We start from the raw sequence: 17197 nt of genomic DNA, 5'->3' as shown, positions 1-17197 counted from the left end.
AATCTTATTTATGGAACGAGACTCATTTCAAGGTTCAGTTGTTATTACTTGAATTAGAAAACTAGATTCTGTTTAGATGATAAAGTTTTTAACCTGTTTGTTTATTGACTAGATGATTTTATAAATAAATGAATGGCTCCTTCATAGTTCCTAAAGCATTCAGTCTCATAACTTTCAGGTCACATATAATTTGGTTGGCTAGTGCCACGAAAATCTACCTGTCCAATAGAGAAATGATCCTTACTGAAACTTAGAAAGATGTCTTTTTTTCTTACAAATTATATTGCTCTTTTATGTTTGATACACCATTACTTCATTCATTCACTAATTTGTTCATTCATTCAAAAAATATTTATTAACACTAACAACATGCCAGATACTAAACATAGTGAATGTAATGTCTGTCTTACTGGAGTGTGTGTATGTGTGTATGTATGTGTGTGTGTGTGTGTGTGTGTGCACGTGTGTATACTTATATACATATTTACAGATAAATGTTTTTAAATGAGAACCTCTAAAACATATATTCATTTATTCCTTTTTCTTTCCACATACATTAGAGCATCTAATTTAACCTAATCTAGTCAGGAAGTCTTCACAGAGGAGATAACATTTGGGCTAGGTATTGATGACAAACAGTAATTTGGCCTGTGGAGACATTAATTTAGCCAGTAAGAAGCATTATTCAGGGCAAAATGTGTGGAAGGCTTGTACTTTGAAAAGGTCTGATGTGTTTTGGGAACCAATAAAACCAATTCTTCAGTGCAGCTACAGAATGCCTCAGGTTATTTTCATCAGAATTAAAAATGTGTCAACTTTATTAATGCCCTAACAGAATTCATGTGTCAATATTGTCACCAATATAAATCATGCTTCCGAAAATGCAGGCTATTCAGTTCCTCCTTCTACTAACTCTTCTTCATATCCACCACAATCCAACACATGCTTGAGTACAACATTATACACCAGAGGATTTGAGAAACCTCTGATAGCATACTGTTCCTTACACCCTCAAATCCTTTTGTGGGAATAAATAAATATGCAAACAAAAATGCAACACTGTTACTGCTTAAATCTGTAATTGTTTAGGTTTTCCATTGATGGTGGATACCTTTTCTTTTCCTCACTTATTTGTTGCTGAAAGATTTTTTTTTTCCTAAAAATGCTGCTGAAAATTTTTGCTTTTGGAAATTGAAGAGTAAAGATGATCAATCACCGTTGAAAGTTCTTATGATACTTTTTAGATTGTGAGTGAAAGTTGCAGCTGTCTATTCCTGTAGCTATCTGTACTTATGCTACCAGAATGTGGCACCTAAAATAACTTTGCTGTGATTTCTGTCTTTGTTCTACTATATCATCAACATGAAAAAGAAATGCAAACAAATAAACTAGATTTCTTTCTTTCTTTTTTTTTTTTTTTGAAGAAAACATTAGGCAATGAAACCTCCTATGAAAAAATGCATCCTCCCAGATTTAGAGGTTCATTTTTTTTTTGTGAGGTAAGTTTTCAGATGATGACACTTAGAGAAGGACAGCATGAAGTAAATTTAGAGCAATGAAAAAAAAGCACTGTGACTCTACCATGTTAAATGTGAAACAGATATATTTTTGCTCATTTTGCTCATTTGCTAGGAAATGGTACACCAATGTTGACAGAAGTTGGCTTTCATTCCTAGACCCAACTTTTACTCACATTATGGTATTAAGCAAGAAAATAACAGGCTCTACCTCACATTGGTGGTCATGGAAGAAAGGCCTTCCTTCTAACTCACCCTCAGTGTTTATGAAGTTAATTTGTTTACTTAACAGCTACAACTTGAACATGTTTATAGGAACATGTTATAGGAACAGGTGTCATGGAGCTGACCCAGTCTTTCCCTATTAGCAAAGCAGAAAATGTTACTTGTGCACATTTAATCTCATTACAAAGAAGGGGAATGAATGTCACACTCTTCTGAATATCATTCCCCAGAAACTATGTCCTCTTTCAGGGCTTGACAGATTTCATTTTTGTAGGTTAAAAAAATCAGAATCTATGTCAGTAAGACTCAAACTTAGATTTTATAGTATATTTATCTTAAGCATTTAAACTTGAAAAGAGTCAAGTCCAACCATTCTTTGAAAACCAGATGAATGTCTATGAATTTTGAATGCTTTCATTTAAAGATAATGCAATTAGAGGATTCTTGAGAACTCATATGAAAGTCTCTTTCCAGACTGTCATTGATAAAGAAATACTTGTAGGAGTTCATAAATAATTGAAAGGAAAAGGAGTGAGAACATGCCTCCCTTCATAAACTCAATGGCAGCTAAGTTATTATAATCTACAAGTCAACATTTTCCTTAAAATAGAGCCTATTATTTCTCATAGCTTGTTCTTCCTTTGTCAGATCCAGAACAGAGAGGAGTTCATGCCATCACTGTGTTTGCAGTGACAAAGTGGTTTATCTGAATAGTTGAAAAAAATCTTTGCTAGTGCTAGCAGAAAAAAAAAAAAAATCTCTTGACATTTAGTATTATGAGGCTAGTCAAAATATCACCTCAGCACATTTTGTTATATGTATACTTCCTTTCTAGAAGCAGCTGTCATCAGTATGTTTATGTCAACTTATGTTTCAATCTAATTTGTGGGGATTTAACTTAATTTCTTTCCTTACATCTTCGATTTGGACTTCTCATTAAAAATCCTTACAAGCATCATTAAAAATTCAATAATAAAATTTTGGCCTTGGTCCTAATTCCTTAATAAGTTTTCATTGCTTCTATGAAGAAACAAAATTAACTTTCTGAGACTTATTCTGTTTTTCTGCCAACTACCTCATGGTTAAAAGTTAGATTCAGTAATGTCAGATAGTCAAGTCTTCTTTATTTTGGAAATTGCTATATTTCAGGCACTTAGAGTTCACAGATCATAGAAAGTTACTTTTCCATACGATTTCCCTAGGTAGTGATGGTGTATCTGTAGTTAACTGTGATGATAGCAATTAATACATGTATGAGTGTGTATGTGTGTGTGTGTGTGTGTGTGTGTGTGTGTGTGTATGTGTATGAGTGTGGTTTTCTCCACTAGACTGTGAGCTCTCTGAGGGCAAGGGCTATGCTATTCATCTTTTGTTCCTTATCACAATGCCTGTCAGCATATAGGAAGCAAAAAGAAATTGCTGAATAAAATGAATTTCTTCAGCTGAAGTCATCATTATACAGCAATGCTGGATTAAGTAAATAATGAATTGAAAATAGTGGAGAAGAGTCTAGGGACCACGATAATTTAGGTTGAACCAAAAGGATATGCTAGTAATTGATCCTTTTTAGCTTACAAAAATGGCAATTTTATATGGTTCATTCTATTGTTTCCTTAGATTTACGTGCGGCCTCTCTTCAAGAACCTCACCAAACCTGTAATGTTTTCCTACCAGGACCCTTTCAGATGGACAGGAGAATTTTCCTTAGTTTTACTCATTCCCCAAAGATAAGAACATCACAGTTAATATTCCTAAGGCACAGAGCAATGAATACCCAACTCTTTACACATTACTAAAAGTATTCTTTCATTTAGCATCTATTGGCACACCCACTGTGTGCCAGGCACTACGGTGGAGATTGTGATACAGAAGTCATGAAGACAAGGCCTTGTTCATGGTGGATCTGACAGTAAAATGGGGTGTCCAGACAAGTAGCCAGGCCAGTACAAAGACAGTAGTGATTTGTAAGGGGTGTGCTATGGAAATACATTAAGGAAGCAGCTGATTCAGACCAGGAAGAGGGTGCTCTAGGAAACTTCCAGGCCAAGACTTGAAGGACGGTAGACAGAGGGAAATGGCAGCTATGGGGAGAAGCTGAGGGGTGGGTGTTGCCTGTTAGAGGTGCCGAATGCAATATTAACGTGGCTGAAGCACAGAGGCCCAGCAGAGGAAGAGGGGAGACAAGACCAGATTGTAAACAGAGTTCAGAGTAGAGCTAGTCAGTGTGAGTCTAGAAGCATAACCCACCTGATAGAAAAGTCGTTGAGCAATATGTCTTAAAAGTGTTCCTAAAATAATCTTGTGATTTTTTGAAATTTGATTACATTGCTTGATTCATGAAGGTTTAGACTTCACTTAATCCCATCCAATCTCCTCATTTTATAGACAACAAAAGTGAAGCCCAGAGAAGTTAAGTGACTCCCCTAAGGCCACAAAGCTAGTCCTCCAGCACAGGATGAAACCAATCCCACCCCTCCTTACTCTCCCGTGGGGTACTCTTTTCTGACATTGCCTATTTGCCCATTTCTTGATCTCTTAGAACTCCAGATTGAATTCTTTCAAGTCCCAAGCCTGTTAACTAAATAATTTTTGTGAATTAAATCAATGATTTATAGCAAATTATTTCCTCAAAAAGCAAGCATTTTACAAGTGGCCCAAAATTTCCCCAGTTTTGACCATGTTCAACATTTCCAGATTTCGCTATTACGTGTCTGGCTAGAGCTGTGACAAAGGCAAGAGGCTAAGGCTCAAACACCTACAAACTTGACTTGAAAAGGCTTATTTGAAGCGTGCAGTTAAGATGGCAAATATTAAACATGCTGACTGTTGCAGCTCAATGATTAATGCCACAGATAATAACCAAACATGTTTTATTGCATAACTGATAACTGGCTCACACAATGAAGACACTCAGATTCTTTGAACTATTCAACATGCCCCAAACTAAATGCCAGCATTTGTTTTTATAGTTTTTGTCATCTCACCTGCTAAGACCCTTATCTTCATAAAACCACTGAGTTCCTGAATAAATATTGTGCCACAGATTTAAATCTTCTGGGGGATTTGATGCAAGTGGTTGCTGGATTTTACGTCTCAGAAGCTCATATCTAAAGCAGAAGAGAAGCAGAAAGACCGGGATTATCTCAACTAATGTTATTACCAAAATTCAGGTTGTCTCACGGTACGAGTGTGTGGGGTGTATGTGTAAGCGTAAAGAAAACATCTTCATTTTCTTTTTTTCAGATAATCATTTTTTTTTTTTTTTTGGCCCAAGTGTCATCCGTGTTGCTAACGAACAATTAGCTACATTCACATTTTACTATTATCAGTAAAATGATAACATTTAGATTTCTTCTCTATCAGATTTGCCAAAACTTTATTGCCAGTTTCACACAAAATAGAATTACAAAAAGCTTATAAAGTTAATGATCTCCTAAGACTTCTACCATCAATACTTTATAAACAATGATAATATTATTGACTCCATAGTCTTGCCTAAGTGTCAAGTGGTTATAAAGCCATTTCAGAACCACAGTTCTTTTCTTTCATCTTATCTATATTCCTGACCACATGCTTTACAAGTTTCCAGATAATAATAACATGCCAAAAAATTATTGTGCTATCTTTAGAATTTTGAGGCATATTTGTGCAAATGTGTCATTTAGAACATGCATCAAGCTTGCTTAACATATAATAAAGATATACTTTGAAAATCAAGAGAGGGGCTGTGTAGAGAAGCATTACAGAACAGCGATTGTTGTTTCGAGGGTTTTTAGTTCCTCACAATATCATGATATTTTTACCCTGATGATCTTTTTATGGTTCCATATAAGTCAAGATACAGAAGATGAAACTGTATGAAAATTATGAGTGAGGCAGACATAGAGAACAGACCTGTGGTTGCCAAGGGGGAGGGGGTTGGGGGAGGGAAGGATTAGGAGTTTGGGATTAGCAGATGCAAACTATTATATACAAAATGGATGAACAACAAGGTCCTACTGTATAACACAGTGAACTATATTCAATATCCTGTGAGAAACCACAATGGAAAAGAATATAAAAAAGAATGTATATATATATGTATAACTGAGTCACTTTGCTGTACAGCAGAAATTAACACAACACTGTAAATCAACTACACTTCAATTAAAAAAAATGTTATGAGTGAGGAATATCCAACAAGGAATTAGTTCAATGTTCCTATGTGAGGAAAAGCCTCCTTCCTCCCTTCCTTCCCAGAGAGATAAGACCGTAACAAAATCCAAAAGCACCGTCACTTTCTCTTACCTCAAATTGGGTCCGTTTGGCCTGGTTGGTGGCTGCCAAGAAATGCCCACATACGACTCACTTAGTGGAACCACGGACAACGGGCTAAGATCCTGAGGCAGGGTGGGATGGGTGGTCGCATGGGTAGGGAAACTCTCTGTGCACCCCCCTAGATACCCATTACCCCCTGAGCAAGCCACAATGGTGACAGAATAATTAGTGAAAGGAATCAGATGAGTAACGACATGACTGAACACAGAGGAAGTAACGTTGGTGATTGTGATGCGAGGGTCAGGCATGCGGATCTCGTAGGTAAGGATGTCTCCATTCAGGATAAGTGGGGCTCTCCAAGTGACCTGAAATAAAACGTAAGCTTAGCACCAGTGTGACAACACAGGAACAGAGCAACTGCAGTTCACAAGGCCTGGCATTTTGCTCTGCCTTGTTTTCAGTTAAGTCACTTTCTAGATACCCACTTTCGACTTCGCCCTTTGCACTAGACAGTAATGAAGGGTTTCGGATCAATTAGCAGTACACCAGGAACTAGAAGAAATGCTATTTCCTGGGTTGGGCTTTTAGTCTGGAGACTTTCTAAGACTGTCAGACTAATACACACCTTAGTGATTCATCTCCACCATGGGTGCCCTGAAGGACAGAGAGCACACACATGGAGAGAATTCACACATCCACAGGCATCAATGGGGTGGCAGCAGGATTTGATAGTTTTCTTGTTTATAACTCAATTAAACGAAACGTCAGAACTCCTTGCTTTTCATTATTAGTGTGTACTTTAAATATGTCACTATTGTTTTTTTTTTTTTTTTTTGGATGGTGGTGGGAGGGTGCAGAAATCATTCTTTGCATTTTCTGAGGATGCCCTATTGAGTTCCTGAGTCTCACTAGTGCATAATGTAACAAGTAAAGCAATAACAACACATCCTGTTCTCAAAGACAAGAGACATGTGGAAAGCTTTAAAAAGGCAAGCAAAGAATGATCCTGTTTAAGTCATAGACATGAACATCAGAAGAAAGAAACACTGTTTTCTAATAATGTTTAACGTTGCTTTTCTTTTCTGGCTAAATATTGTAAGGGCATAGTGCTAACCCACTCATGCTCTTATGGGGGACAAAGGACCCTAGAAAAATGTGCGTAAGTCGTTAAAAGATTACTTATTTATATGCTATCACGGATCATCTCTTTTGTGTTGCCTTGCAATGTTCCTTAAATTTTGGAGTGTATATCCCATCTCCCCAGTAGACTGTAAGCTTCTTGATAGCAGGGCCTAAATTGTACACCCATTTAGTGCCATACTCCCAGAGATGGAGTTCCGGAAGTAATAGCAGTCATGGCTATCTCCATTATGTTTTTCCTTAGCATACAGCTATTTTAAAACTTTCAAAGAGTTTTCCACAAAGTGATATACTGATACCTACATTTTTAGTTCTATACAAATTCAAAGTCTGAAAGGCGTAATAGAAAAATGAGAATGGAAAAGGATGAACCAAAATTTTCTATCTTAAAGAGAAAAAATTTCCTCCAGAAGGAATCTGACCTGAGATATTTGTAGGGTATTCTTCCTAATTCTTGGTGACAAAATGGTCCTCTACCAGATGTCATTGGGCAGTTGCTTGATGATTATGGTCCTAACTTAAAATTAACAAGGACCTGACATCTACTCCAACTTTACTACATGGCTTGAAATCATTGCTGATTTTAAAAACTTTTTCTGGACTTCCCTCGTGGTGCAGCGGTTAAGAATCCACCTGCCATTGCAGGGGACACGTGTGGGTTCGAGCCCTGGTCCGGGAAGATCCCACATGCCGCGGAGCAACTAAGCCCGTGAACCACAACTACTGAGCCTGCACTCCAGAGCCCGCGAGCTACAACTACTGAGCCCGCGTGCCTAGAGCCCGTGCTCCGCAACAAGAGAAGCCACCGCAGTGCAACAAAGAGTAGCCCCCACTCACCGCGACTAGAGAAAGCCCGTGTGCAGCAACGAAGATCCAACACAGCCAAAAATAAATAAATAAAAATTAACAAACAAACAAACAAAAAACCAAAAACACTTCTCACAGAATTCCACACTGTGCTGGTGAAGAGAAATTTTAGATGAGTTCCTTATGAGCACAGAGGATTTGCCTGGATGGAGGAGAGATCAAAGAAGCCTAACGCAAGCAAAGTTTATAGAGCAGACATAGGATTCTATTTGTTTCGGGGGTGCAGTGCTCTTTGTGGACTTCAGAAATTAGTCAAGGTCCTATTTACAGGGCTTCCTGGTACTTGTCATGCAAATGGAAAATGGAAGGGTTATCACAGCTCAATTCTACCTGATTCACATGTGGAATACCACTAGCCTTTGGAACTAGAATATTCTGAGAGTTCAGGTCAAGGCTTGGCAGCCCTTGAAAGAATCCATACTTTGGAGGTAGTCTGTGTTAGCAGTTGAGCTGAGAGTGAATTGATTTGGAACTCAGTTGTTGAGCCTAAGAAAAGCATTCATAAAATAAACCCTAAATAAGATATCAACCAGCGGAGATTAAGCGATGTGATGTAATGATTCTGGAGACAGTCATTTGAAGAGCTAAAAAATCCCTGTGTTCTCTAACTATAAACATTTGCATCCAGAAATTGGCTATTTTTCTCACTTAAAAAGTTACAGACTTAAGAAGATAAATCTTTTTTTAAATTTTATAAATTTATTTATTTATTTTATTTTTGGCTGCATTGGGTCTTCATTGTTGCACATGGGCTTTCTCTAGTTGCAGCGAGCGGGGGCTACTCTTCGTTGAGATGCACGGGCTTCTCACTGCTGTGGCTTCTCTTGTTGCGGAGCACGGGCTCTAGGCACGTGGGCTTCAGTAGTTGCAGCACACGGGCTCAGTAGTTGTGGCTCGCGGGCTCTAAAGAGCAGGCTCAGTAGTTGTGGCGCACGGGCTTAGTTGCTCCGCAGCATGTGGGATCTTCCCGGATCAGGGCTCAAACCCGTGTCCCCTGCATTGGCAGGCGGATTCTTAACCACTGCACCACCAGGGAAGCCCAAGAAGATATATCTTTTTGACAGTACTGAGTTGGAAGACATGAATCTACTTCCACAGAAAATTTTTATAAGGAATTTTATAGCAAGGTGGAGAAGGCCATTGTCATTATAGTGAGTAGGCTATCAGAAATGGTATCTAATTTGATCATCCTCCTGAAAAGATCCTGGAGCTACTACTACAAATAAATGTGTCCAAGCTTTTTAAAGAGCCGGTTAGTTAAATATTGGATTCTATTCTTTCCAATGCTTAAGACTACATTTACTAGAGTGTGGCTAAAATATGTGAGATTAAAACTTTCATTCAGTTTAATTTTCCATGGCTTTTTATATATCTATTGTTCATAGAAAGGATTATAAAATATTTTTGCAGCCCAAAATACTCAGACCCAAGAGCATGTTCCTGGCCTACTAAGCAAAAGGTATGTTCTCTAAAACAAGACTTTTACATTGAAATTTTCTAAACAGAATTGCAGTTTCTGGCTGGGAATAAAATGTTTATTTTGGAGTTGCTTTGCCGACAATGATGATTTCTTTTATTTGAGTGGTTCTTAATTGCTTAGATTTCTATTCTCTGTTTAGTTATTGTAAATTTGCAAAAAGTAGGACAGGTGGGTAGGTGTTTAAGGAGCTACTGACTTTTACCTACTTGTTCAGACCCCTGAAGAGTGGCCCTAAACAATCAAGGGACCTACGAGATCCTGGTTGTAAGCAAAAATTTATGGAATGTAGGTTAGATGATTGGCTTCAGGACTGAAAAAAGTAACACACATAAACATTGAAACTTACTTCTAATTTCTTTAACTCCATCAAACCATATTTAAGAACTTTATGAATAAGAGAATTTATGAAGACTGATATAATGGGTTGAGAATGGGCTAAGAATAAATATCCTTGAAATTTGTTGTAGGTTATTCAACCAAAGCTGTGAGACTTGGAGCAAAACACTTAACATCTCTGGGCCTCAGTTTCCTTGTATCTAATGTTAAGAGACAATCCTTGCCCTCATATCTAGATAGAAGATTTTATAATTCTAAGACTACTTGATCAATACAAAACATGAATGACCACAGGGCATGAGAGTCTGGTAATATTTGACTCCATATAGTAATTCCTCTCAACAACTGACTCCCCGGCAAAGCTTCTCATACAGAACGAGGTGTACAATAAGTATTTGTTGAAATGAAATTAAATTTTTCCTTTAAGATATCTTCCTTTCCTTTTAAAGTTGTTAATATTAATTGTTTTACTTCGGATATTTGATTTGCATTTTGCATTCAGAGAAAAAAACCAAAGATATTGATATATACAGGAAAATAAATTATGGTCCTTCACCTCGACCTCCTTCTGTCCCTCCCCATTCCCACCCTTTAAAGGTGAAAAGGTGATAGCTTTGAATCTATTCTTCCATACTTTCTCACACAGCAAATATATCCACACATAGGTAAGTTTTCTCTCTCTCTTTTAATTTTTTTTCTGGAAAAATTTTATTTTATACCCATTATTAATCTGTAACTTGCTTTTCACACTCAACTAGAGATCAGGGACACACCCTATCATGTTTTGTGTTGCATAATATTCCTTTCATGGCTGAAAACAGACTATTCAGTTATCCTGACTCGACTTTACTGTTAAAAACCATATTTGAAAATGTATGTATACATACGACTGTACTTTTTTTTTTTTTTTTTTTTAATTTTTTGGCTGCGCTGCACGGCATGTGGCATCTTAGCTCCCTGACCAGGGATCGAACCTATGTCCCCTACGTTGGAAGTGTGGAGTCTTAACCCCTGGACTGCCAGGGAAGTCCCTGTACTTATTTATTATTGTACAGGTTAGCAAGAATTGCTATACCAAAATGTATGTTTAATTTTAATCATTATTGATGGATTACTTTCTGAAAAGTTTGAAGTAATTCACTTGATCACAAACAATGAAAGAAAATGTCCATGATTTGTGTCCCCACAAATTCTTGAAATTACTGCTCCTTTTAGAAATCAGATTTGTGGTTACCAGAGGCAGTGGTGGGTGAAGGTGGTCAAAGGTGAAAACTTTCAGTTATAAGATAAATAAGTACTAGGGTTGTGATGTACAACACGATTAATACAATTAACACCGCTGACATTACATATGAAAATTGTTAAGAAAGTATTGGGTTGGCCAAAACGTTTGTCCAGAATTTTCCATAAGATGTTACAGAAAAACTCGAACAAACGTTTTGGCCAACCCAATAAATCCTAAGAGTGCTATCACAAGGAAAGAATTTTTTCTTTTATTTTGTATCTATAGGAGATGATGGATGCTTAATAAACTTATTGTGGTCATCATGTCATGATGTACGCAAGTCAAATGATTATGCTGGACCCCTTAAACGTATACAGTGCTTTGGGTCAAATCTATCTGAATAAAACTAGAAGAAAAAAAAAGAAATTACTAATCCTTTTGGTCTTGCCAGTATTTATTATTTCTTTAATTAATTTGTAGTCCCTTGACTTTTTTAAGATATAAATATTTTCAAACATTATTAACTCTTTGTATATCCTCTATCACGTTATTTATCCATATTTTATACTTTGTTTTCTATTGAGTTGTCTTTTTATCATGTTATTAGAAGTTATCCTCTATCACGTTATTTATCCATATTTTATACTTTGTTTTCTATTGAGTTGTCTTTTTATCATGTTATTAGAAGTTCTTTGTTTATTATGGGGAAATAATTTATTTTTCTAATGTCTTATAGATGTATTTTCCCAATCTATCTTTTGAAGTTTAACTTTCTTTTTGAGGAATCTTATATCTTGCAACAACCAAATTGTTTTCTAGCTAAATATAACTATATTCTTTTAAGGCTGCAGGGTTTGCCTGCGAAATGGGGATAATAATAGCCTTTATCTGACAGGGTTGTAGTAAGGATTGAATGAGAGCAATTCCTGGAACTTAATATGAACTCAGTGAATATTAGTTGTCATTATTATTTTATTTCCTTCCATATTCTGTAATATCCTATATGGGAAAAGAATCAGAAAAAGATTATATATATGTATATGCATAACTGAATCACTTTGCTGTACACCTGAAACTAACACAACATTGTAAATCAACTATACTCCAATATAAAATAAAAATTAAATTTAAAAAAGAATTTATAATTTTTTAATGGTTTGATTTAAGCAGATATCAAAGACCAGCCCATCTTCAAAAACAGGTGAGGGGGCTTCCCTGGTGGCGCAGTGGTTGAGAATCTGCCTGCCAATGCAGGGGACACAGGTTCGAGCCCTGGTCTGGGAAGATCCCACATGCCGCGGAGCAACTGGGCCCGTGAGCCACAACTACTGAGCCTGCGCGTCTGGAGCCTGTGCTCCGCAACAAGAGAGGCCGCGATAGTGAGAGGCCCGCGCACCGCGATGAAGAGTGGCCCCCACTCGCTGCAACTAGAGAAAGCCCTCTCACGGAAACGAAGACCCGACACAGCCAAAAATAAATGAAAAAAAAAAAAAAAAAACCAGGTGAGAATGATGATTAAGACTTAATTCTTTTTACTTTGGTTTATTATCAACCTGTAAATGAGCAACGCTAAGAGTACACACCATAGCAAAGCTGTGCGTGGACACCATCTGGGGGACAGGATTATTGTTCCTTGTGGCACACACACCAAGGCTGGTGGTTTTGGCGATCTGAGCCAAGAGAGGACTCTTCTACCTGAAAAGCTGAGAGCTGCAGGCCTGCTCTTTCATTCTGCTTTAGCCGTGGGAAGGTGGGCCTGCAAATGGGGCTGTCAGAGTTCAGAGGCTCATGTTATCACCAAAAAGCAATTTTTTTTTTTTTGCTGCGTCACAGTTATTCAACTTAGTTATTCTATGTTTTATTTTTATTAGTCCTCAATTGTACTCAAGACTCCAGTGGAATAAATTTATAAATTGACTTTTTCCTAATCTGGTTTCATGTTGAGTATTTGTTAGAAATGGCTACTGAATCTAACAAGTCTTTTTTCTTCATCTATTGATAAAAAAAAAATTGGGCTTTCTCTTTTAATCAGTTGATTTAAGCAGTATGTTGATAGATTTCCTGATGTTGAACCAAACTTACATTTTTAGAATCAGACCAGATTTGTCTTGGTATACCATTCTTTTAATATACTCCTGAGTTCAATTTGCTAATATTTTATTTAGAAGCTTTGGCTCTATAGTCACAATATGAAATTAGTCTATAGTTTTACCGAACTATCTTTTTCAGGTTTTGGTATATTTTTTTACCAACTTTATACAATGAAATGAATTTTCTTAAAGTGATTAAATATCACATCAAAGTGCATGGCTTTCACACAACCGCTTTGGCAATATATATTCTTTTCCTTGTAATCAAATAAGATATTAAGAATGTAATTTTGATATGCAACTTTCCCTTTTTCTTTTTTTAAAAATTTATTTTATTGAGGTATAGTTGATTTACAATATTAAACCAACTATAACTTCTGCTGTACAACAAAGTGATTCAGTTATACATATATATATGTGTTATTTTTCATATTCTTTTCCATTATGGTTTATTTCAGGATATTGAATATACTTCCCTGTGCTATACAGTGGGACCTTGTTATTTATGCAAATTTCCCTTCCTAATGCTCATGTCTATGCCAAGTTATCTTTTTATACTTACTAAGATGCTACTTTTTGGCTTATTTTCTAGTTGGCCTAAGTATGTGAAGTTTCCTTGCTTTCCCTATTAGATGCAAGCTCTTACAGGTAGAGTGGTGGTGAAAAGACCACATGGTACAAAATGGGAAGAACTAGGGTGAAATACCAGTCCATTTCCTTTAGTATCTCCCAACCTATCAGCTGGTACTGTTTATTCCTGATTTGTTTCTTCCCTCAAGTCTTTTTCATTTCTGGGCATTTTATATATCTGTTTATGTTGTTTTGACTAAAATGTACGCTCCATGAAGGTGGGGATTTTGATTTGGTCACTACTGTATCCTCAGTGCCTAAAAGAGGCACTCATAAAAATTTATAGGTGCTCAATAAAGGTTAGTAGAACAGAAATTATTATTATTGTGTCAATAGTATTACTGACAATTTTCTTCATCCTAATATTTGCAATGACTCTATGAAATAAATGTTGAATAAATTTCTTAACCAATGCATTCATGACCATCTTTCTGTTGTTCCTCATATTTTATCCATTTGCAATTTTAACTTTTAAATCTTATATTTCATAAAGAGAAATCACTGTATTGCTGTCACATTGCCTCTGTTTACCAGATAAACATATCACGAGGACATTGACTTTGGCAGTCTGAAGATCTTTTTGAACCTAATGTAAGTCCAAAATTCTGAGGCATAAATATGTTGTTTTAATATTATTTAAACACATATAATCCAATACTAGATTCAGCTGAATATTCCTGATGACTCTCTTCATTGATAACTGCTGATTTTCTAGTTATAAAGTGAGAATTAATAAAAGGTTTGAAGTTTTAAAAACTATCACTAATGTCCAATGTCTGTATATTCCAAGCACCTTCTTAGAGACTTTTAGATCCCTGACCTGGTGAGTGCCTGTGAGATTCTGCTCCCAAGCCAAGCTAATCTAAACTTTACTTTAGCAGGTTGACAAGCCATGTACATTGTCTTATTCCTGGATGAGGTTACAAAATCCAAAGAGGAAGGAAAAAAAAAAAAGAATGAAAGAAAAAGGCAATTTGTCTTGAATACTTTTGATCACTGTTTATAGATGCTGAATCACATAGAATTGGGCATTGAGCCATTATTTTTCTGAAAATATTTATCATTTTTCAGATCTGCCTAGTTATTAAACTTTTGTTAGAAAGAATCCAGAAAAAAGTCCATTATCTAGCTTTGCCTTTGTGAAGGGACTGTGTTTATGTCACATCATATTGATTGGTACTGCTACTGAAGTTTTGCAAAATTCCCTTAGGATTGAAAAGAAAAGTCATTTCTGGAATGACGAATAACTCTAGGTTTGTCTGGGGTTTTCCTTTGGTTTGTTTTGCTTTTCCTTTGAATGAAGAACAATTCTTAAGATTGCCCAATTCATATAATAAACATCGTACATCATGTCCTTCAAATTAATTTCCTTTTAGTGTTTTATCAACAGAATTCTATACATTTGTGGTATTTCTATCAAGAAGGCATGTTGCTTTGACCAATCTCACGTTGAAACTAAGACAGACTTATAAAAATCGATTCTAGTTTCTAGGTTCAATTAAATTTCTTCAAGAATTTACACTATTTAGCATCACCCAGTGTTTGCTTTTGGTGGGAGCGAGAGAACACACAACAGAGATTCGAGTAATAATTTCAGCAGATGAACTTTGCTGTTATGCAAATGCCTTTGTTTTGTGCTCTGGTGAGCAAGCTGCTGCACCAATGCTTTTGGCAGTAGTACAAGATTGAATCCATGGAAGCATGTGTGTATTTACACAAAAGAGGCTTCTAAGCTACAAAACTCCCTCCTGTTTGGTTACACTAATTTCCCTTGAATGAAGTTTGTATGCAAGCCAAAACAATGGTAGTTATCCTGTGCTCTAGGGTTCATTCCCAGTAGAGTGAAGTGAATAATTGAACAGTTCCTAGATAGCCCTGTAATCGGCTATTTTTATTTCTTTCCCCATCATCTTGATCCTTTGATCATTAAAAAAAAAATCAGAATATCGGTAATTGGAACTTTTGTTAATACACTAATCCCTTCCCCCGTATTTCCCCACCTCCTCTCATTTTCTGATCTATTTAGATCTGACGTGGTGGTTAAGCTAAGCATCCCACGGTGGCATTCAAAGGATTTCAGGTGTGTGAGGCAAATGCAAGCATCTCAACAATATAATTAAGGGGTTACAGGGAGAAATGAAAAACTGACATCAAATTCAAGATAGTTTGGGCCAAAGGCCAAAAACCCGGTTTCTCCAGTGAATGCCTAAAACAGCACATGTGTGCGTTTTGTCAGTAGATGGCTCTGTTCAACACAGAGTCAATCCAGGGTAAATTCCTATGTCTGCAGTGGAGACAGACACGCCGTATCTTACCTTGGCTGCGTCGGGTCCTAGCACATCCACCACGGGGGGCTGCACCCCAGCAGGTCGTGAGGGTCTCGTGGTCACTTCTGCCCAAGCGCTGCTGTTTGTCCCTCCTCCAAGAGTGCTCATCAGGACCCGATACTCATATTTTGTCCACGGGCTAAGAGCAGAAGTCTTGTCGATAAATCTCATGGGATGACCTCTCGGGAGAGTCACCAGGGTAGTAGCTTCTTCCTTCCCTTCGACTCTTCTCTCGATTGTGAAGTTCTCCACCAAGCCGTTGGGATGGGTGGGGGGTTGCCAAGATATAATCACGGACGTTGGGGTATCGGAGAACAGCTCCGGTCTCGGGATACCTTCTGGTGCATCTGGGAGTGTCCATACAGTCTGGGACTCTGGTGACAGGGAACACCCTTTTGAAGTACAAGCTTCTACTTGAAATGTGTAGGCTGTATATGGGCGCAAATGGACCACTGTGCCATTAGTGACATTTCCGGAAGTTTTTAAGTAGAGACAGCCATGTTGGTGAATGTTATAATGGGTAATGATCCCATTGCACTTTAAAGGATGCTGCCAGGTGACCAACATCATTCTTGACTTCACATCCCGAAGAATCGGAGGGTCTATAGGTCCAGGTTCTACAAAGTAGAAAAAAAAAGTAAGACACAATACCTCTTAGAAACTCCCCACATCTCCTCAAAACAAAACTAAAATGAGTGATAACTCTCCTACCAGAGTATGAAATTGGACACTTGGTAAAGGCCAATGAGTAAGTGGCTAAGTGTCTCTTACACATTTACTCTTAAATGTGTGAGAAGTATGTACTTGTTGAACATTATCAAATTCAATTGTCATTTTTGTCTCTAAGATAGCTTTATTAAAATCATTTCTTTTTGTTAAAGCTAAGGATTCAAAATATCACGAGGACCTGAAATAAAGACCTTAGGAGAGAAGGATACAAGAGGGCGGTTGTAACCAAAGTTGTAGCTTCCGCCCCATTTTTCTAGAACCCCAGTAACTCATTATAATCAATAACACTGTCTTAACAAACCTGCATATTTTACAGCCCAGTAAAATCCTTCAGCATCTCTCATTATATATTCCATATTATCCCCGGGTCTGTT

The 17197-nt window shown here is 37.0% G+C and overlaps 1 protein-coding gene across 1 annotated transcript in view; it reads right to left on the bottom strand.

Annotated features, from left to right (window-relative positions):
- The window catches only part of USH2A (usherin), a 775536-nt gene that overhangs the window by 252026 nt on the left and 506313 nt on the right, over positions 1-17197 (bottom strand). The window contains exons 40-42 of the mRNA XM_059905730.1: positions 16083-16711; positions 6030-6364; positions 4727-4849 (exon numbers count right to left, since the gene is read on the bottom strand). Coding sequence (XP_059761713.1) covers positions 4727-4849; positions 6030-6364; positions 16083-16711 — 1087 coding nt within the window. The remainder of the gene's footprint in view (positions 1-4726; positions 4850-6029; positions 6365-16082; positions 16712-17197) is intronic.

This window comes from Balaenoptera ricei, chromosome 1 (assembly GCF_028023285.1).
Source record: "Balaenoptera ricei isolate mBalRic1 chromosome 1, mBalRic1.hap2, whole genome shotgun sequence".
In the NCBI taxonomy this organism is placed as follows: domain Eukaryota; kingdom Metazoa; phylum Chordata; class Mammalia; order Artiodactyla; family Balaenopteridae; genus Balaenoptera; species Balaenoptera ricei.
The sequence above is the reverse complement of the archived record's forward strand: the minus strand, read 5'-3'. Positions and strand labels throughout refer to the sequence as shown.